This window comes from Vanessa atalanta, chromosome 12 (genome assembly GCF_905147765.1).
Source record: "Vanessa atalanta chromosome 12, ilVanAtal1.2, whole genome shotgun sequence".
NCBI classification, from domain to species: Eukaryota; Metazoa; Arthropoda; class Insecta; order Lepidoptera; family Nymphalidae; genus Vanessa; species Vanessa atalanta.
In genome coordinates this window covers 9,290,462-9,313,348 of record NC_061882.1, presented here as the reverse complement: position 1 = coordinate 9,313,348, position 22,887 = coordinate 9,290,462, and the positions used below count along the sequence as shown (strand labels likewise).

At 31.6% G+C, this 22,887-nt stretch overlaps 4 protein-coding genes across 5 annotated transcripts; 2 read left to right on the top strand and 2 right to left on the bottom strand.

Moving 5' to 3' along the window:
• Positions 1-1,295: 1,295 nt before the first annotated feature.
• On the bottom strand, positions 1,296-2,555 carry LOC125067830 (beta-ureidopropionase-like). The gene has a single exon (XM_047676626.1). It carries the CDS (start codon positions 2,487-2,489, stop codon positions 1,320-1,322), a length of 1,170 nt encoding a protein of 389 aa, XP_047532582.1. The 5' UTR covers positions 2,490-2,555; the 3' UTR covers positions 1,296-1,319.
• Positions 2,556-3,091: 536 nt separating this feature from the next.
• Positions 3,092-4,406, top strand: LOC125067700 (beta-ureidopropionase-like). The gene has a single exon (XM_047676424.1). It carries the CDS (start codon positions 3,245-3,247, stop codon positions 4,355-4,357), a length of 1,113 nt encoding a protein of 370 aa, XP_047532380.1. The 5' UTR covers positions 3,092-3,244; the 3' UTR covers positions 4,358-4,406.
• Positions 4,407-4,659: 253 nt separating this feature from the next.
• On the top strand, positions 4,660-6,525 carry LOC125067719 (proteasome subunit beta type-3). Its single transcript, XM_047676446.1, has 5 exons — positions 4,660-4,784; positions 5,003-5,208; positions 5,469-5,637; positions 5,841-5,969; positions 6,371-6,525. Exons 1-5 carry the CDS (start codon positions 4,782-4,784, stop codon positions 6,479-6,481), a joined length of 618 nt encoding a protein of 205 aa, XP_047532402.1. The 5' UTR covers positions 4,660-4,781; the 3' UTR covers positions 6,482-6,525.
• Positions 6,526-6,992: 467 nt separating this feature from the next.
• On the bottom strand, positions 6,993-22,009 carry LOC125067619 (phosphatidylinositol 5-phosphate 4-kinase type-2 alpha). Of its 2 annotated transcripts, XM_047676292.1 has the most exons (11): positions 21,694-22,009; positions 20,386-20,483; positions 16,446-16,556; positions 16,097-16,276; positions 14,582-14,720; positions 12,039-12,169; positions 11,360-11,528; positions 10,676-10,839; positions 10,443-10,555; positions 9,609-9,679; positions 6,993-9,353 (listed from the first exon to the last, which is right to left on the bottom strand). In XM_047676292.1, exons 1-11 carry the CDS (start codon positions 21,820-21,822, stop codon positions 9,231-9,233), a joined length of 1,428 nt encoding a protein of 475 aa, XP_047532248.1. In that variant the 5' UTR covers positions 21,823-22,009; the 3' UTR covers positions 6,993-9,230. The 2 variants fall into 2 exon arrangements, with proteins under 2 accessions (XP_047532248.1, XP_047532249.1); XM_047676293.1 differs by lacking the exon at positions 16,097-16,276 and having other exon boundaries at positions 21,694-22,008.
• Positions 22,010-22,887: the final 878 nt, after the last annotated feature.

Genomic DNA, 22,887 nt, shown 5'->3' with positions numbered 1-22,887 from the left:
GACTGAAAAATAAAATTTAGATAAATAATTGCACATGGGTAAGCGGTCACCACCCCCATAGACAATGGCACTGTGAGAAATATTAATCATACATTTCGTCGCTAATTCGCCACCAACCCAACTAAGATGTTATATCGCTTGTGCCTGTAGTTACACTGGCTTACTAACCCTTCAAACCGAAACACAACAAACATACCACCCAAACAGTAGTACTTAATACGGTGGCAGTCAGGCGGTAGAATATCTGATGAGTGGTTAACTACCCAGGCTTGCACAAAGCCCTACCACCAAGATAATTGTTATCTGTGGAGTTTATTTACCATAATTAAACCAACTAAACGAAGACCTACGGTCTTTTTATTTACGTTAATTTGCATTCTAGACTTGAATAAAAACATATACGATTATATATATTTATTTCTCACTTAAGTAACTGCGCAGTGTTTATGTAAGTAATTATTACGTGTATAGAATATAATTATTGTTTTAGAATACACAACTAAGGCCAACTTGTACAAGCAACGGAATTTACTTGGAATGCTTATGGGGTCGATTGCTACTCGGTAAAAAAAATATATTTTTTAATTATAAACTGTCAATTTTAAGTTTTTTTTTTTTAAATCAAGTCATAGATATACAGTATCAATTATAAATAGTTTTTAATATTACTGAATATTTTTTATTCATTTTATTATATTAAGTTTCGAAATACATGGGACATTTAGATGGTGCTGTTTGAAAATATCATATTACGGGCACATAAAATTACCAAATTTAAATAAGATAATTAAAAGAGATATATTTGATTAAAGAAAAATATACTGCTGTTAAAGAGAATATTCGTTGTATTTAAATATTATATTTTATTACTGACAGTTGGATCATTCACGTGTATGGAACAATAAGATAAGTATCTCATTATCTAAATGTTTATTAGAATAAACAAATGGACCACACACGAGTAACAACATTAGATAAGATGTCATTACCAATACCTACACAGTACACATTCAAAATTGAGACTTAAGTTTACGAACAAGCTTCTGCCTTAAAACATTAACGAAAACTTTGGCGAAAGATCTTTGCAATTATTAAAATTACGGGTACTTTAAAATAAACATATTGCAATTTCATTTTGTATAAATTTATCTATTTTTCAATTATAAAAATAATCAGAGCCAATAGAAACAAATACCTCATTTTTAATTTTTTTATTGATAATAAAATACAGCAACGTGATCAAAACAATAAACTTATAAATGTGATGTGTAGCGTGTACATATTAAAAACAAAAGTATTCATGACACATCGTTTTATTCTCATTTCTCAGTCTCGTGAACAACCTGAGGCTTGAAGTCCAAATCCAAAACCTTTTTTAAGCTCTCCGCGTACATGTCCAACCTCTGCGTCATATAATAACAGCGACGGTCTCTAATCTGTCTGTTCATGTTTAAGTCCATTACAGCAATCAAAAGACCGTCCTTAGTACGAGAGAGTCCTGGGCATCGTACACCGTCCGGAGCAGTGAAATAGCTCGAGCCGTAAAAGAGGCCCAAGTCTTTGTGAGCCGGTTTGCCATCAGCAGAGGTGAATTCATTGGGGAATTCCTCATACCCTACTCTATTAATAGCCGCTGTGAAATAGCAGTTTGTGATTGCAGCGTTTCTAGCTTCAATATTCCACATATATTCACTTCCAGCTTCAGCAGCAATGGTCGCTGACGGGTTGAATACAATGTCGGCACCGTTCTGTCCAAACATCATCCAGTTCAATACATGATGACGTCCAAAGCAAATGTTAACGGCTATTTTACCATATCTCGTTGCAAAAACAGGATGTCCCGTATTGCCTTCCATATAATAATTAGATTCATTGAAGTCCCCGACTCGTGGAATGTGGTTCTTACGGTGCTTGCCGATAACGTTGCCCGTGTCACTAATGACTACGGCAGTATTCCATAAAATGTCTGCGTGATTTTCGTCCCTCTCTAGGATTGATGAGACTATAACCATCGCGTACTTAATAGCCAGTTCGCGGAGAAAACGAGTCGTTGGACCATTTTCGGCAGATTCAGCAAACTCGCACCAAGGTTGCTTCTCTCGTGTACAAAACGCGAATGGCATGTTCCATAATTCTTGGAAACATAGAATGTTGACGCCTTCTTGACCCGCTACGTCGATAATCTTTTTCACTTTAGCAAGAATTGCATTTTTCTGCTCGTTAATTGGACGGTCTGTTGATACACCGATCGAATGTTGGATGACGCCTACTTTAACTATCCTTGGTGGTCTTGTTGACTCCTTCTTAGCGGGAAATGCGTAAGCCGCGATTTCGAAGTCATTATCTTTAGCAGTAGCAATAGAAGATTCCTTTATTTTAACTTCTTTGTGATCTTTTCGACCATAGTAGATCCTGTTGAACTCATCCAGATCTCGGCTGTTGAGATTGTTGTTAATTATTGCCTCTAGGCTATGTGTTTCCCCGTCCATTGCAAAATATAACTGGTCTCTCTCGAGTCAGCGTCAACGACTGATCTTTCTCGATCCTTCCCGCCTTTAAATAGCCCTACCGTTTACACTGCATGAATAAAAGACGATGGTTTCTGTATGTTTGTGTTAGTTAATAAAGATGAACTTAGACCCTAAGTGATAAGATTCAAACAATGCCGAGAGAAAAAATATTTGGTTTATCTTTGAAAACAAAACTTCGATTTACATACGTGACAAAATGGTACGATAAAGTCATATGCACGTTGCAAATTAAAAAAATTAAAGCAATCAATTATGCGTATTTAACATTAGATTTTTACCTATTTTGTTTAGTACTACTATATCCTTTGTATGATATACTATGCGATAGCGAAAAAAAAAGTATAAATGATATATATACATATATAATTATATTCTTTATATTATGATAAATAAAACTAAATTTAAATTCAACCTAAGAAAAAAAACCCTTTGAAACAGAGCCAATACGCAGCAAAGTTGTGAATAATTGAAAAAAAAAATTGACTTTAACAAAAACCTACACTATGTATATCAATCATTATAACACGACCTTACTTATATGTGTATTAAACACGCTTGTAGTATGGGCGCTTACTTAACCAATACATCAAGTTTCCATTCCATATTGACTATTAATCTATTTATAGTTAGTAAACACTTAAAAACCAGTGCATACCAATTGAACTTACTTAACAGCGTCTTACGTAATTATTAACTAACGCAGTGATAACAGAATGGACAGCTTAGATAATATAATTAAAAATCGTTTAAATAAAGATCAATTAAGGCAATTCAATAAAATATATTATGGAAGAGAAGATAATTGTGAATTGGAACTCAAGGAGTCGACGAAAGCTGGAAGTGTCAAGGGTAATTTCGAAGTCGCGGGATATTCTTTCATAGCAACGAAGGAGGAGCTTAGAAAACCTAACGTTTTGAGGTTAGGTTTAATACAACATTCAATTGTTTTACCGACTGATAAGCCAATAAGCGAACAAAGAGAAGCAATTTTCAAGAAAGTTGAGAAAATCATCGAAGTAGCAGCGTCCGAAGATGTCCGTATTTTGTGTTTACAAGAAACGTGGACGATGCCTTTTTTTCTATGCACAGGGGAAAAAGAAAAATGGGAGGAATTTGCTGAACCGGCTATTAATGGGCCAAGCACGGTATTCCTCAGTAAGTTAGCAAAACGATATGAAATGGTGATCATATCTCCAATACTGGAACGAGATCAAGACGGTAAATGGTGGAATACTGCTGTTGTGATCGATGAAAACGGTGATTACATTGGTAAACATCGTAAAAATCACTTGCCTAGTGTTGGTAGCTATAGTGAAACATCATATTATGCACCTGGTAACCTCGGTCATCCGGTATTCGATACGAAATATGGAAAAATCGCCGTGAACATCTGTTATGGACGGCACCATGCATTGAATTGGTTGATGTTTGGTCTCAATGGAGCACAGATTGTTTTCAATCCTGCGGCTACAGTCACCGAATTTGGAGAAACGTTTTGGGGAATTGAAGCCCGTACTGCTGCTATCGCTAATCACTACTTTACCTGTAGTATCAACAGAGTTGGTACGGAAGAATATTTTATAAATAAAGATAAGAAAGTTAGAACTTATTACGGATCCAGTTATGTTACTGCTCCTAATGGGTGTAGAACACCAGGTCTTTCTAAAGATAGAGATGGCCTTCTTATCGTTGAACTAGATCTGAATTTGTGTCGACAAGTCAGGGATCAATGGGGGTTCAACATGACTTCTCGTTTAGATGTATATGCAAAATCTATTGATAAAAATAATTTGAAACAAAATTGTGTTCATGATGACGAATTTTAATTAGCTGGAACTTTTGGTTTAAATGCGAATAAATTACATACTCCATAAATTAAAGTTTATTTTTATTTTTTACTACTAACCTGCTATTTTATACTATAATAAGCTTTGACAACTTATTAAAATAAGGTCACTTATGACTACTATTACATAATGGTTATTTCTTTATAATGTTTTTTTCTATACATCATATTAAATACTTCTCAATTTCTTTAATATACATTAAATAGCGCATCAAATCTTTTAAAATCGATAATTATTTACATATATTTTTATCTATATTTACATACTTTTTGTTTTCTATTATCTGTGTAGTGTTCAATGATATGTCATTTTTCATTTCCGAAAACTACAATTTGTTTTTTCATTAAGAGTTAAACACGAATGGGTTATTGAATTTAATAAGAAAGGTATAATAAAAGTAAAGATGGTGAGTAAATTTGATCAACCTTTCTATTTACGTATTACTTATTACTTTGTTTTTAATTATTAATGCCGGGTGCAATAGCGTCATGAACGTTACTAAGCTTATTTGACTTATACATTAATGAATAGGTAGATGTATATTAATTTCTTCATTATAAAATTTGTATGTGTATTTATAAAGTTACTGGTACACTAAGTTAATCGACTATATCTTCGTTTCAGTCAATTTTGGCTTACAATGGAGGTGCGGTGGTTGCTATGAAAGGCAAAGACTGCGTGGCCATCGCCACGGATAAGCGCTACGGTATCCAAGCCCAAACAGTATCAACTAATTTCCCAAAAGTTTACCAGATAGGACCCTCACTCTTCGTTGGTCTCCCTGGCTTAGCCACTGACACTCAAACAGTGTACCAGAGGCTTAAATTTCGGTGAGACTTCGATCTCTTAATTATTAATTTTTACATTTATTCATTTTCATTACTATACTCTAATATTTTTGGAAAATAAGCAATTTAACAAGTCACTCATTCTCAAGAAAGACAATTTAGGTTAAAAAATATATTGAGTACACATACACATTGAGTAACACACAATGCGTACAAAAAGTTTTATTAGTACAACCGACAATACTTAACATTTATAATAATATATCTTTTTTTGTTATTTACCAATGTCTTTTTCTTGCTAGAATGAACTTGTATGAGCTGAAAGAAAACAGAATAATGAGGCCCAAGACATTCTCAGCGATGCTCTCCAATTTGCTTTATGAAAGACGTTTTGGCCCTTACTTCATTGAGCCAGTGATTGCTGGCTTGGACCCGATCGACAATCAACCTTATGTCTGCAATATGGATCTGGTATGTAAAAATATATATAACTTAGCAAACTTATGTTTTAGTCAGTGCTGTTTTTAGTGTTATATTGTTGTAGTGTATTGTTGTATTATTTACTGACATAATTACTCAGCATAAACACTGAAAGGGAGATCTGCTATATTAAAAATACAAACTCAAAATGTCTAAGTGATAAGATAGATAATACTTGATCCTTTTTTTTTCAGATTGGTTGTCCCAATGAGCCGGAAGATTTTGTAGTGTCAGGTACTTGTACCGACCAATTGTACGGCATGTGTGAAGCACTATGGGAACCTGATCTAAAGCCCGATGAACTCTTTGAAACAATTTCACAGGTAAAGTTACTTAAATGCTTATTTTTTTAGACAAAAATTCAGTTTAACACACAAAGAAACTTCATTGTTGGCAAAGTCTATGGTTTTTTTTTTATTTGAAGTGAAGGGTACACCACAACCCTGAAAGGCCATCCATAATACCAAAACTGAAAGTGAAGTTTTCATTTGACTTCTTTGCATAACACATTGAATGAAACTATGCTTTGAACTGACTCAACTATGACTATAACTCTATTGATGTTACATCTTTTAGTAGCAAACTACTTATAATTATATTGTTAATAAAATATTCAAATATTTTAATGAGTGCACATTTTTCCTCTTATTGTATGTTAAGTGTAACTGAGTAGACAGAAAGTAAGATTTTGTAAGCTAATGAATTATAATTTGCTATTTTTTAGGCTTTAGTAAATGCGGCGGATCGTGATGCCATTTCTGGTTGGGGTGCTGTGGTTTACATCATTGAGAAAGACAAAATCACTGAGAAGCATGTCAAAACAAGAATGGATTAGGTTACTGTAAAATACAAGTTTATAAATAAATCTTAAAAATAATATTCTCATCTTTCAATTCTTGTTGTAAATTAATAAAAATTGGGGTAACAAATTAAACCAAAATACAGATAAATTTTTTATTATGTAGCAAACTGTTTATAGGTGAAAATGTATAAGATCACTATACTTTTTATCTATCATCTGAGCACTAATTTTTAAACGCAGTCATAATCCCATATTTTTTGAAAATTAAAAGTCCCAGCTACTTAGTTTTAGCATTTAAATCAAGTATTGGCCTTATTAGTGATGGAATAATTGCCACTGAGCAAAGTACCCAACTTCTAAGTCAGTTATTTAAATTAATTGCAATGAATTTCTGTCTTTAAGAGTCGTCAAATACAAGTTAAGCTCAATAGCTACAATCGTTCAATAAAATAAAAAACGAAAAGTATTTTTGACAAGTATTACAGATTTAATATTAAAAAAAAAGCACCTGCTCTAATCGGGAAAGTAAAATAAAACACGCTCATTGCAGAAACTTTATAAACCGAATAATTAAAAAATTAAAGTTTAATTTTTTTTTCATACACATTGTCTTTACAAGAGTAGGAATTAGACTAGAGAATTATAACATTTCAATTATGTCGCTTACATGCCGATTATTAGCGAAGCATCTGTATTATCCGTAATAAATATATGCCAAGTAGGCTGTAGCTCCCTCACCGTTAACAAAATATAACCTATTGTAACATTACAATTAATTATCGACCTAAACAATGGCAACACATATGACATATTGAATCATTTCATGACTAACACATTGTTCAGGAATCAATGTCGACACATTAAAAATTACAAAACTTTTAAAGAGTGAAACTAATGCTCGCAAATACAAAAAACATCACTTACATTTTTAATTTTACATTATTTGTGTGTTAAATGTGCATAATTTGAACAAGATTATAATGACCGATCGTCTTATTTAGATTAAAATTAAATTCTAAGTTAAATAATATCTATCACAAAAATTATCTTTGACAGAGTTTAAAACCAATGTGTAGGGCTTCTTAATCAACCTTTGAAACGGAATACTGGTTTTTCTATAAATATTTATTAATAAACATACAATGGGTCACAACAAACGATCGAAAAAGTCTAGAACACATCGTTTTTAGAATTTTCATGGTTATATCCTTACCATCCCACAGATTACAAATCAATATTAACACCGCGTTACATATTGACAGTTTCACAGAACAACATCACAAAGATCTCAGTAACAATCCAAGTCTTAATTCTTTATAGAATAATAAATAACAAAATCTTACAATATATTTTAACACTACGCTAGACAGATACTAAGCAAATTATTTAGACATTGGCAAAAACAACGATTAAATAGCGTTCCCGCGACACTCGGGCCGGATATACATCACAGTGCCTAGTCGTAACAGCCATTAATCGTATATCAAACTTTACACCGAATTCAGCGTTTAACATTAATTCATTTTAACTCTCAAAACTTTATATCAATGATATTTAACAATAATATTCATTACATACTAATCTACAATAGCTGAACATTATAAAAGCTAGTAACGAGTTATGAAAATTATTGCAATGTGTGCTTGTAGATTTAAAATATCAGTTCAAGACTTTCAAACAGATCAGAGACAAGACTAACAGCTTTTTTATATAATTGTTGTCAATGAGAATCATTGTAATGCTTTATGCCATTCGACTCTCGTATTATAATATACTGATGTTTAGACCACCATAAGGAGTCACCATAGAATACATTTAATTTTGATTTAATAGAATTCAACCTTTTTCTTTATTTGACAATGGCACTTAACTTTAAAAAAAAAAGCTGTTATTCAAGTAATTATCAAAGCTAATTGAGTTTTATTAAAATTGAGATATTTACTTATTAAAAAAAATATATATGTGCATTAGCACAGAAGCTATTGAATACAATTGAAAATTGACAATGATTACAAAATTCGTTTTCGACTAAATCGTATATGTAAAAAAAATAAGAAAAAAAATCTAATATTGTATTTTTAAAATATTAATAATGAAAGCTGGACAAGGTATTTGAAGTTTAATTATGTTCTATCAATAGTTAGCAAACAGCTTACATTCAAATTCGGAACGATTTGAGTGAACATACTCAATCAAAAGCATTAAAGCTTTTTAAATGACAGTTGTGCACCGACCATCCATCCATTTTTGGGAGTTATCTTTGCCTCTTTTAGTGCTTAATCAATTTTAAAAATATGATCTTACACCCTGTCACATCCGCATTTATTTTATATAAAGCATAATAAGTATACACTAAAATATATTATTGTTTCATCTCCTTTCACCAATGTAAATTTTCAATTTGGAATGACTGTTTACAATTTTTTTTTTTTTTTTTCGTTTTACAAAAGATATCAATATGGATAACGACTATTTATTAACAACTATTTTTAACAAATAACTTCCAAGTAATTTTAAACATTGGCACGTAAAAATATTACAAAATGGTGCAAATTATATTAAAAGAATTCACATTTGAAGACAGTTGGATCGGTACGAGCCTTCAATTGTTCAATCAAAATTAAAATGAATAAACTAAAATATATTGAAACATTTGTATATACCTATGTATATTATAATTAAAAATATAATAAAAAACTATAATACATGTTCAGAACAAAATAATAAATAAACCATTACCATCACATAACGGTGTGCACTAAAAGAGGCATTGTCATTATTTTTAATTGCCTTCGATGGCTTTGGCCACAAACTCAATGAACCGCTTTCCGTACTGCTCTGGGTCGCAGGTTGAAATTCCGTCAACATTGCTCCCGTATTTCACAGTCTTCGCTGCTTTAGCTGCCTGTAAATATTAAAGAAAATCTTGATTCTACTTTTGGTGTACTTTTAATAATAAAAAACTTCCCCAAATTATTTACTCTAAATACCAGCCAAGCACTAATTTTGAAGTGAATTCGTTTAGATACCATGTTTAGTAATTGAAGAAACTATGGAAAAACCAAAGTAATTCATAATTTTGAATTAATATCGTTTTAAGGGCGACTTCTACGGGCAGGCGATTCTATTTAGACTATATGATTAAGAAAAGTTTTGTTACCTGTTTCTTGACTCCGTAGTGCGTCAGAACATCGATTAAAGCAACGAAATATATCTCTTTCTTTGGTGCACCTGTAATGTAAAAAAAAATACACTTGTATTGATGATACTTAATTAACTAAATATACATAAATATTTTCATCAAATAAATAACCTTTTTTTAATATTTGGGAGTATTGTGATTTATATAATTATGAATATACTCAAATAATTTGAGATTCTTACAGTCTTTAATATAGGATTTGTTTTATGTATTCATAAGCAATCCATAAAAATAATTTAGTCCCAAAATTCTGATAATTGAATCTCAGAGCTGTTACTTTTTCAGACGAACATTTTCTGATACTAATTTTATGACGGTTTCTTACATTGTGGCCACAGTAGGTCTTCTAAATAGCTACCCGTTTTATTTTAATAGAACATTTAACTTATAAATCCTGATATTCCTAAGACAGTGTATTCCATAAACAGCTTTCATCTCACACATTGTTTTGAACGGTATTTTCTTTCTTGGTTTCGCTTGCATTAAAGAACTTATTTACATTGACGGACAAGAGGGGGTACCATGTAAGCTAAAGGAATGTTGTCTACTTTGCACACTATTTTGTAATAGGAATGGACTAAAATCATTCCACGAAACGACCTCCCAAAGGAAATCGCCTCTTTGCGCTCATTGGTTGATACGCGTGACTTTCATTTGGCAAATCATATCTTAGGACATGTTTAACATAATCGCTTATATCAACCAATGGGGTGCGAATAATTTGTTCCTCAACAAGTGGAGTTCGACTCTTAGAATGAACTATATAGATTTAAATAAAGAGTGTGCACTTACCATCATGGCTGGGGATAGCGTAGATGTCCAGTTCAGGTATGATACCTTCATAACGTAACGAAGACTGACGACCCAGTCCTCGAGGACTATCGGGAGGAGTATTGTAGCCCCATCTGTATATTTATCATAGTTAATTGTCAAATATATACAAATATAATCAAGTCCAATAAGAAGGTAGGAATGAAGAAACAATAGTGTGTGATTTGAAGTGACTAGTTTCCGTAGTCGGTTACCTGTCGCCGTGGTGGCGGTTGTCGGTGTCGGTGTCGGTGTCGGTGTCGTCGCTGTCGGGCTCGGCCTCGCGCTGGCGCGCCGCCTCCGCCTCGGCCTCGCCGCGCCCGCACTCGTGCACGCCCAGCAGCAGCGAGTAGTCCATCAGGTGCAGCTTCGTTAGGAACTGGGGACACCATAGAGAAAATTGAAATCATACTATAATCAGTATTATCAGCAAACCTTGTCACTTATAATATCCACTATACTCTAATAATCACTATGGGTTTTGAACGTTGACGGCATATTTATAGAAACATTGCAAGTATAATTAAAATGGATTAGTATTGTATTATAAATAATGACATATTAATTAAGAACTGTTAGTATTGCACAATATAGCCGAGCTATTAGCAAATCGCTAGAAATACGTGAATCAAAGGTCTGTTTATCTTTATTTTTCCTCCAATTAGAATAGGCTATATAATCACCTGAGGTCTATAAAGGCAAACGCGTCTTAAATTTGACACTTTTAATTATATATAATATAATTAATAAAAAGAAAGTTGCAGTAGTTGTTGTGTTTACCTCAGGTGAGACTTATAGCTTTTTAATTTATTTTACTAAAAAATATTTTTTGTTGTTTCTTCTTAGTCCTTAGTCTTAGCCTTTGACGTAATTTTAGATATATTAATGACCCTTCTCACCTCTACGTCAGCGGTGAGTGTTTCGAGCAACTTCTCCTTGGCCGCGTCGCCGATGTCGATGCGGACGCCTTGCTTGATGAAATCGTTATCTTTGAGTGTCGGCAGCTCTTTCTCCAACTCTTTCTCAGATGCTTCACGGTCAACTGTAGATCCTTTTAAGTCGTATTTCCTGCAATTATATTGTCATTAATATTTAATTATCTCTACACGAGCTTTTATTTACCTTACAACGTGAGTTTGATTAGGTCAACGACTGCAATATATATAAAAGGTAGAAATAAAAGAACTGGCAACGAAGGACGAAAGGCTTGATTTCCGCTCAAGATTAATGAAAAAAAAAGTCATCCAATTAAATGTTTTTTTTTTTATATCTTGAAAGTTGATTGGCCTGATCCGAAAAAATCTAATCTAATGCTATGAAATCATATGACGCTAAACTTTGGTGATTTTCAGTATTTTTTTTATATAAAACGCATAAAATTAGTACGCACGTACTTCTATATTTTAGTGTTCAAATGATATACGCAATATTAAAAATTTCATTGCTTCAATTAAAAAAAAACCGTTAAAACTATTTTATGCATTTTTATGATGATACATTTTTAACCATTTAATTAGTCTATGAGCAGGACGGGAAGTACATAATAAATTGATGGTTTTTGGTGATGAGAGTACTTACTTATGAATATTAAGGTGGTTGGAGAATACGTTCCTCGTGGCCACGAGGTAGTGCTCGATGCCGTCCACTGTCAGCCGGTACATGCCGAGGTACTGCGGGAGGAGAGTCTTTCCGTGCCTTTCAACGATATACTGAAAATGTACAATTGCTATGAGTTTATCTCAAAATGGTTTTCATATTATATTTGTGATCAGGCTTTGTGCAAGCATTTAAGACGGTACAACCTTCTAAGGTATATTTGAAAATCACAAAAAAAATATAGTCTCAAAATGATATTATACGAATTTATTTAGTCAGTCCTATAACCCAAAAATTCAATTTATCAAGCGAGGTAGAGATTCAATCTGGTAAAATCACAAGTAATTATATACTTTCAAAGAATTAACAATATATATGAATACTTATAGGAATGCCTAATAAACATTTTTAAATTGAGGAGCATTTTTTTATGTAATTACAAAATAAATGTATTAATATAATAATAATAAACGAATAAGCTATTTATAAAATGGTTATTTATTAACGAAAGTTGAAAATAATATTTAATTTAATCAAAAATCCATATATAAAAATGCATTTTTTAAAACGTGATTGGTCGGGCTTATGATGATGTCACTTGCTTGTTAACCTCGTTTGCCTACTGTATGTGGATAATATGTGCCACAGATTACAATACAGGAAAGTGACGTCACCGACCCATGTTGCGCCATATTGTCAAAGTAGCGTTTTCTCGCGCTATTTAAATATGTGTTTTTAATTTGATATTTTTCAGCAAATATATACTAGAATTAAAAAAACAACAACTTTAACTGGGTTCCTTAACTTCTACTAAATAATATAAAATGGATTTTAAAAACTAGTCAAATAGCCAATTGGACTAATTTGTTTTGCAATACTTGTAAATATATTATATTTTAGTTGTTGCGTTTCTAATCAATACATCTTTTATTGAGTTAAATTATTTTTTTTAAATGAGAAAAAATAATGTACTCAGTAATAACTCTGTTTTATTTGTAAAAATCTATATTAATATTATAAATTGCGAAAGTGTCTCTGTCTGTCTGTTACGCTTTCACGACCAAATCAATAAACAGATTTTAATTAAATTTGTTTTGAATCAAATTTGAATCTCAAAGGACATGCTACTTCTCTGTAGATAACACCTGACGACCAATCCCTTAAAAGCGAACGACACAACCAGTTACTTAAAAAGTATTGCCCTCATCCAAGGTCACTTATAAATACTTTATTAAGTTTGGTATTAAACAAATCGTTTTCGAGGAAAGAGTTTTGTGCATTATCATATCAAAATGTAAATTTCTCCGAAATACGTTCGCATGTGTCATGAGATTAGATAGAAGATATCACTATCGCTTATAACAGAATACTTATCAAGTATTTGCATTTAGATTCTGCATATATTAGATCATCGTATATAATAGTTTTAGGAGATACACGAAGTAGAATTCCATTTGAGATATTTCATATTTATATAACAAAGACGAATTTTGTATGTTTGTGTGAACGTATAATTTTTGTATGTATGTGAGTGTATGCGAGCGTAGTGTTGCCAGGCTTTTTGCAATTTAGCTTTATAAGTTCGTAATTATTTGTGTCGTTTTTTGGCATATATCTTGATATTGAATATGTCCAGCCAGTCCAGGGAATACCACAATTGAAATGTCTAAAAACACTAATAATTCCAAATAGTTCATAATTGAATAAAATTCTATTTAAACATATCTAATTTGTAAACATAATTTGTTTACAAGAAGAATATAATTTGTGCCGCAATAAATTATTTAAAAACCCGACTAACAGAAATTGTTTCAATTATTTGGAAATAATTAGTTAATCCAGTCCTTTGTTGCCCCTGGGCCTTCAGATCTCTTAATCCGGTCCTGAGTAGAGCTCTGTCATAATCCTACTGAGAACATAATCCTGACGCAGACAAAGGCCAAATATAATTTAATATTAAAATTTCATATTTATAGTCAAGCTAAAGACCAAAATCGAGTAACCTGAGAAGCAAAAGAAACTCAGCAGATCAATGTTGTAAAATGTTATCATTATTTATAATTTAGAATGAAATAGCAATACGTCTATATAAATACTCCAATCGGCAAATATAGCGAAATAAACAGATTTCATACAACAATCATAGACTGAGATTGCCCGCAGTAATCGGGTAAGGATTGTGTTACAGATACCGTAATCAGTTTTATTTACTGTTGATATAAAGTGTCATAAAAGACAAAACAAAAATAAAGTTTAAAAACGGTTACAATTCTATCGAAAATTAAAATTTTTTAATTTTTTACACGAATAGATGGCCGAAAGACTGCTCGTTTAATGCATTAAAGTATAGTAGTTTGAGTTTATTTAACTTGATTTTTTATAGTAATTTGTAAAAAATCAAGTTAAATAAACTCAAACTTTTTTCTTAACTAAAAAGTTTTCTCTAGAACGGTTTTTTCCCAATAGTTAACAATTACTCAATTGCATTAAGATATTGAAATAAATATTGTCTATAAGAAACTCACAGGATGATAGTGTTTAAGGAAGGAATGCATCCTCTCGACCTCCTCCGACGTGAGAGTCTTGAGGATGAAGAGTCTGTCGTAACTCTGGTAGAACTTGGCTCCGGACTTTCCCGACGAGTCGTCCGGAATCGGTTGAGACCTGGTGACAATTCCATAGAGAATTTAAATTTTTCAAAGAGCAATGAGAAACAACACTCGTTCCGTTGAGAGCTTTAACGATTGCGTCATAATCGTAGAACAATGTTGAGTTCATACTTTGTTACTTTATTGTATACAATGAAGTGATTTTAAATTTAGAATGAAGGTTTTTGTAGAATAAGAACAGACTGTTGTAAATTAAAAATATATACATGTACGTTTATATTTGTCCTACGACCATAACCATTAAAGTTTATATTTACATTGCGCTATGAATGATTACCGACACTTTTAACCGACTTCAAAAAGGAGGAGGTTCTCAATTCGTCTGTATTTTTTTTAGTAAAACTGGGGTATTTATGTAACGTATATTTTTGCTAAACATATATGACAACATTCAATAGAATAGAGTATCTTTTGAATGTAAGCTTTCTTGTTTAATTCGGAAAAAAATGTTTTTGAAAAACAAAATAGATTTATATTTTATGTTATCCAAATATAACTTGTTTTTTTCATGTCATCAAAACAAATGAAACTCTTTTCAAAATATCGAAATTACGAACGAAATATTTAAATAAATAATATTTAAAAAAGGAATTTAACAAACAGAAATAAACAACAATTAGAAATCTATTGCTAAAAAACTCACACAAACTATTAGATACATCATACAATTCAAAAACATAACACTTTTTTGTGTTCTTTTAAAACATTAAAGGATATTACAGGAATGTTCAAAATAAACGTCAAATTATTCAGACTTCATTTCTTTTTTTAAACTATCTATATCTTTCTTTTTTAATTATTTACCATAGACCCCAGCTCGAATCGTCATCGCCACCAATATTAGTTAAACTGTGCTGTACTGATATGTGCATGAAGGTACTGATAATTGCATCTTGTACATAAAATAATATAATACCTTATTTCCAAACATTTTTTTTTAATGTGTCGTTAATTGTGCCTAAATGCTTACCTTACATATGCATCTCTGTAAAGTGCTATCATGAATAAACTCGCTGCCATCGTGTAAATAAATAAATAAATACATAATATTAACATTCTGCCATGATTTTGCTTTTAAAAGGTTTTAGAATCGGGAAAGTTTCAAGGACAAAGGGAGTAGTAAGGATATTTAAAACACAAAAAAAACCAAAGGGACCTTGCAAAACTGAATTTCACAATTTCAAAACACACTTTATGATCTTTGGAATTATATATTTATGAGTGCTCTTTGTTAAGGAAGATGACGATACACAGCGACAGCCGACAGCGTGTGTCCGTGATATGCGAATGAATGCTGTGTCAGTTTAAAGGCACACTAAAATATTGTTATTTAAAAAAAAATCATACAGCGCTTAGTGAAACTCCGCTGACCTCAGTCGTTTAATCGTCAAACCGCGCTTGACGAATTCACTCGCATCGTGGAATATCCCCTCTTGGTGGGCATCGGCTTTCAATTCGCCGACACCAGACGGCGCTGTAGCCGACCGCCTCAGCTTACTGTTAAGCCTCTTCGTCCTCCTCGAGCAGAGGTAGTTATCTGGCTTTCTAAACCTAGGGACAGGATGGGTGGTAGGAACGGGGATACCAGTCCGAATAATATGGGAGTAGAAATAAATATACATAAATATATCACAATTACATTGTACGGTAGCTCGTTAGCGCTCCACACGTGCGCAGCAGTGAACGATTAGTCTCTAGTTAGTATGGCGAAGTTCCTTACCTTGTCAGGGACTCCTTGTAGTCTAAGTCGTCAATACCGAACCTTTCCCTGAGGTTTCTGAAGACGAGGGGGCAGTATTCTTTCACCTTAAAATGGGATGGCATGTTTTCTCTGTAACATATAAACTGTTTTGTTAATATTAATTACACTGTAAACCGGTGGCAGTTTTGTGTTAACCTACTTGAATAAAGTATATTTGAATTTAGATTCGTTTGTTTTTAAATATTAAACTGTTGAGCCGTTGGTAATAAAATCTCAAAATCGAACTTGGGTGCAACGTATCGTTATGAAAGGTTTGAAAACTTATCGGTTTTAATAAGGAAATTCAAAACTTATACGTGTTCCAAGTTACACGGATTTTTTTTTTAATTCATTAAACACGCAACCTACAGTCGCGGACGGATACGTTACACACGCAAGTCGAAAAAGAATGTCGCAAAGTATCGTATCCGTGCGCTGCTATTGGTCAGCGGCATTAGACGTTCGTTAATTAGTGAAGAACGGACTGCTTAGGACCATACTTACTGTAATAAATTTGGTTTAAAAATAGAATACGTTGTAAAAGAAATAAGTAATGGGTTACTCGTAATAAATATTCATATCAAAATTAAGATTACTAAAACAGAATATACGGCGATCGAAGCGTAGAATAGCTTGTAACGATAAACTACAGGTATCTATGAATAAGAAATAAACCTTGCTTAGTGTAGTAATTATTATGCTGTCGGTACGTAGTATATAAACAAAGAATTCCTTTAAAATAAGCTATTATTCGTTTTTTTTCAATGTATGCTTTTTAAACATAAATATATTTTGTAACTATTTTTAATTAACAAGGACAACGCTAATGCTGACATACAAATTATATTGCTACTAAAAATACTATTTTAAAAATAAATAAATCATTCTATTTACTGTACACGATTCTTATATTTATACATATTAGTCAAATAGTTTAAACAGACATAAATGACTATTTTATTATGCTACAGCTCCATCTGCGTGTGTACGAGTATATTACCGCGTTCATAAAATTACTAAGCAGATGTAAGCAACTTCTAAGGCTTTCGTATTTGATTTAGTTTTACTTATAATAGCTAGGCGGACTAAATAGGCCATTTTATGGTAAGTGTGGTAATGGTGTTATAAGAAATTTTAAGGTTTAACCCTTGTTTTCGGGCCACCAACTTTGGAAACAAAAACTATGGCGCTTGTACCTGAAATTATACTGGATCATCAACCGAAACACAAAAATACTAAAAAAGTTCACAGCTTAACAGTGGAATGAATGATGAATACCAATTATTAATTGAGGTACCAAGTTCCACCGATTATAATCATTCATTTGAAGAATGTATCATCTCAAGGAAGAATAGCCAACTACACAGAAGATATTACAGAGGACAAGTATGTGCACAAACACAGGTGCACGCATAAAATCCAATGTTTTCCAAACATCACCATCAATCACTGGACTGCTACTGGAAACTTCATATACTGAAGAGTTTAATATAATAATTGTACAACAGACACTAACTCGGCTGGCGAGTCTATACACAGAACGTTTTTAATGCCTTAACTGCACACTAATCTTATTCAGTTTGCATTATATTTTAGTTACCTCATGAATATAGAAACAACTCTTGACCGAGTAGCAAACGGTTTCAGAGGTACTCTAAACGGCGGTTGATCTATTCGTTAGCGTAAGGGCAATAGCTTTTGAAAGTGCCTTTCCGAAAAACTCATTGTAAGACTAATTCCGTTGAAGATTCGGTTAATTTAACTGACCACTCTGTGCCGTTTATCAGTTCAATAACTTTATTTGACAAAATACATAAAATTACAATTATCAACTAAATGTACAAACTATTTGGTACGAGATATTATTTACCTCTTTTGTATTTATGGTACTCGCATAAAAAAAATCTATATATTTATTATTTTGATGCGTTTCCGCGCGTACAGAAAGAGTTTTTTTACATTGTCATATATTTATAATAACTATTGTTAACAGTTTCGGGAAATGCCCTTTTTTATTGCCTTTTTATCCGCTTTTTTTTTCTAGGTGGAAAAACGCTTTACACATTTTTCCCGACATGAAGTACTCAGGATTCGCCGGTACCCTGGACGCCTAGTGCGCCCTAGTACTCCGGAATACCCGTTTAAAAACCAGCATAAGCCTCGCCATCTCTTCGGCGGACGTCACGGTACCATGCGAAAGCTATCCCGTCCGCCGAAGAGACGGCGAGGGTTCCTTTATCCGCCTAGCTAAGCCAAATTTATTACTTATCATACATTTTCTTACCAATTACAAGTTAAATTACAATATAAATAAAATCATAAAAAGGACAAAACGACTAGAAATAGCGCTATAAATATATACAACTGATTCAAAACGCTTATTTTATTCATAGCTAACCAACGTTTATTTTATGCATAACGTTATTGAATCAATAGCTAGTAATAATTTAACTGGGAGTTTCAGAAACGGAGCATTATAATATTTATAATATTAACGTAGATGCTGCAGTAGCATAATATGATTAGTCATTGGTGAATTTTATGTCATAGGTCACTGTCAATATCTTGTGGTTAATATGTAGCATGGTCTCTCTCTGTTTTAAATTATTAACATTTGTAGAAAATAATATTACAACTGTCTATGAAGATGCATTGTTGCATAATTCGTAAACCAATATTTATTTTATGTATATAATAAATTATACAATAGAAATGTTATGTGTAACAGAAGTATGTGGTATAATAAAATATATTTATTTATTATAATTAAAACGTTTATGATTTATAAAAGGAAACAATATTTTACTTTACAAGTAGCTAATAGATATAAAATATATTTATAGCCCTTAAATTACATTTGATTTATTACTTTTTAATTTATGTTGACAGGCAACATGTTGGAGCCGAGATGGCCCAGTGGTTAGAACGCGTGCATCTTAACCGATGATTTCGGGTTCAAACCCAGGCAGGCACCACTGAAATTTCATGTGCTTAATTTGTGTTTTTAATTCATCTCGTGCTCGGCGGTGAAGGAAAACATCGTGAGGAAATCTGCATGTGTCTAATTTCAACGAAATTCAGCCACATGTGTATTCCGCCAACTCGCATTGGAGCAGCGTGGTGGAATATGCTCCAAACCTTCTCCTCAAAAGGAGAGGAGGCCTTTATCCCAGCAGTGGGACATTTACGGGCTGCTTATGTTTATGTTATGTTTAATTTATGTTGATATTATTGACGCACATCACTTGATTTTCTAATAATATAATAGCTAGCCCGTCCCGGCATGACACGGATACATGAAAATGATTTATATATAACTTTAAGTTAGAATAACAAACATAAAAAGAAAAATTCTCATTGTTGTTTTAACTGATACGTAAGTTAAAATTCTTGACTTTTTTCAACTATAATATGCATGTATTATACATATAAATCATACTCTTTTGCTGCTTGCTATGCTGTTTATTGATGAAAACCTCATTAAAATTCATTGCATAGTTTAAAAGATCTAAGCGCACAGATGGTTGGAGGCCGAGATATGGAGATGTTAATATAATAGATTTGGAGGATATATTTTTACCCTAAAAATAAAATAAGAAAGAAAACTATACACTTAGTTTTAACTATAAAACCATTTGTATTCGCCATCTTTTATTATAATTCACTTAACAGACTGTACATGTTGCACTACTGGGCTGAGGCATCTTCTCCATTTGAAGAGGAGGTAAAGAGGCAACTCAAATACACAGCTCCAATGCAGATTAGTGAATACACACCTGGCAGATTGATATGCAATGCATGCATACTTGTTTCCTCACAATATTTTCCTTCCGTCAAACATGGGCCATCTTAGCTCTTATAATAATTAATCTTATTTAGTAAAATTTGTAATTAACATTTGATGATGCATATATCTTACTTGTTAAACAGATGGTTGTCCACTTTGAGCTTTGAGTAAGCTCTGAAGTCATCGGGAAGCAACATAACTGGTATTGAGACATGACTTAATTCATTTATCTGTAACAAAACATTTGAATACGAGTTAGTTACACGACAGAGACTTGAAGAGTTCAATAAATAATTATGTGTGAAAATATATATTGTAATAAATTTTTAAATTAAAATTTAGTTTGAACAAACCACCAAATCTATCCATACGAATAAATGACTAGATGTTTTTTGTAATGCTTAACTGAAAACTACTAAACATATATTCATAAAACTTGTACCAGAAGACTCGGCATATTTAAGACATTTTATTATATAATATTGCTATATAAGTATCTGTGGTTCCCAGTTTCACCTGCTTGTCATAATTTTGTTACTTTAAATAATTTTTTTAAGCAAAGAAGACTAAAGACTGTAAAATACTTTTATTATCTAAATAAAAAGAGTAACCATATTTTTAATTTAACAATATAAATTTATGAATGATTAAATTTATAAAATATAGTTTACTAAATAACAAACAGACTTGACTTTTGAATTTTCTTTTTTAAAAATTTGAAACAATGGGAAAGATTGTTAGTTTTCATAATCTAATTAGAATAATATATTTTTTATTTATTAAGTCATTTTGACATTTCAAAGTTATTTTAGGCTGTTTAATATAGTGATTTATATGATGTTGAAAGATTTCTGAGACAAATCTAATATTATGGTTAAATATCATTAAAAATGATAAGGTTTTTTTAACTCCCTAGTTGTAAAGTTCCAGCTGAGAGATAAATTAACTACAAATATAATCTTGAGATTCTATAACATTCTTAAATCAACATCAGAACAAAAATATTAAAGTAATAAAAAAAAATATATTTACTACTACATTTTCCTTATTATTATTTTTCCTTTAAACAAAAATAGATATAAAATTAACTTTATTTACTTTCAATTCAATAGACAATTGTGCCATATACACGAGAAGTAATTGGCCTCTCATTGAGCTTTTAAATCCTTCAATGTTATAAACATCTATATTTAGAAGACAATAACATATTTAATTATTGATCATTTGCCAGCAATCAAAAATTTATAAAATGTGTATAACATAAAATATATGTAGGTTGTATTTTACAGGAAATATTTTTAACTTACGGCGTATTAACGCAATAATTTAATTTTTATTTATTTTTCTTGAATTGAACACTTAATAATGTTTATGTTGTCGCAACATTTTGTTGGAATAATTAAACATTAAGCTATCATATAAAAATAACGTAATAATTACCGTGTGATTAACACCCCACATAAAAACAGACAGTAACGGTTCATTAGCACGAAACAATTTCACTTTTTGATGTTTCACGCGAATATGTTTCTTTTTCAATTTGCTCAATCCAGTGTTGGGAACGGACATTTTGGATTTGTTTACAAGAGTCAGTGCACAGCCACTTAATAAATTTTAAAAGAATTTACAGTAATTAAACCATTTTTTAGCAATATAAAATCGAAAAGATTCTCAAAGAATTTGAATAAATAAGAAATTTATTACAGAAATCTCGACACCCATCAATAGGGCAAACGGCTTTTTGACAGACGAATTAATACCTACAGGTTAAAAAAGCTGTTTTTAGTCGCCATCGGTGCTCTAAAAACAGATAAGAAAATTATCTTACAAAAGGTATGAAAAAAAGGGTACGTAAAATAATGACATAGATTATTGTTTTAATTTTTTTCAATAATCTATGTCATTATTTAAATATAAAAAATATTAAAATTTAGTAAAATAAAATAAATTATTAATCTGCAAGTTGGAAACTTGGCAAGGTTTTGATTTGCAGATTCATTGTTGAATGCATCAGTCATCAACAATCAATATGAATAACAATTATAAAAATTAACAATGATACATTATTTTACGGTTTCAAATATGATGCCAACTTTAAGAATAATAGGCTATTTGACAATGCCAAAAATAAAGTGTCAATTATTGTAATAAGTATATATTATAAGTTTAAAAATGGTTATTTATTAACGAAAGTTGAAAATAATAATTTATTTATTCAAAAATCCATAAATAAAAATTATTTTTTAAGCCTTTTGTCATGTGACACAAAACGCTCTTGATTGGTCGAGCTTATGATGACGTCACTTGCTTGATAGCGTATGTGGATTATATTATGTGGCACAGATTACAATACAAGCACATGACGTCACCGATCCCATTGCAACGCAATATTGTCTACGTAGTGTCTTCGCGCGCTATTTAAATATTGAATTTTTAATTTGATATTTTGCATAAAATATGTACTAAAATTAAAAAACACATCTTTTACTGGGTTCCTTAACCTCTACTAAATAGTATAAAGTGTATTTTAAGCAGCATTTTGACAGCCCTACCATATGAACTGTGCACTCACTTTTGTTTTTTTTATTTATTTATTTATTATTGTAATCGTATTGAAAGGAAAACGTAAATTTA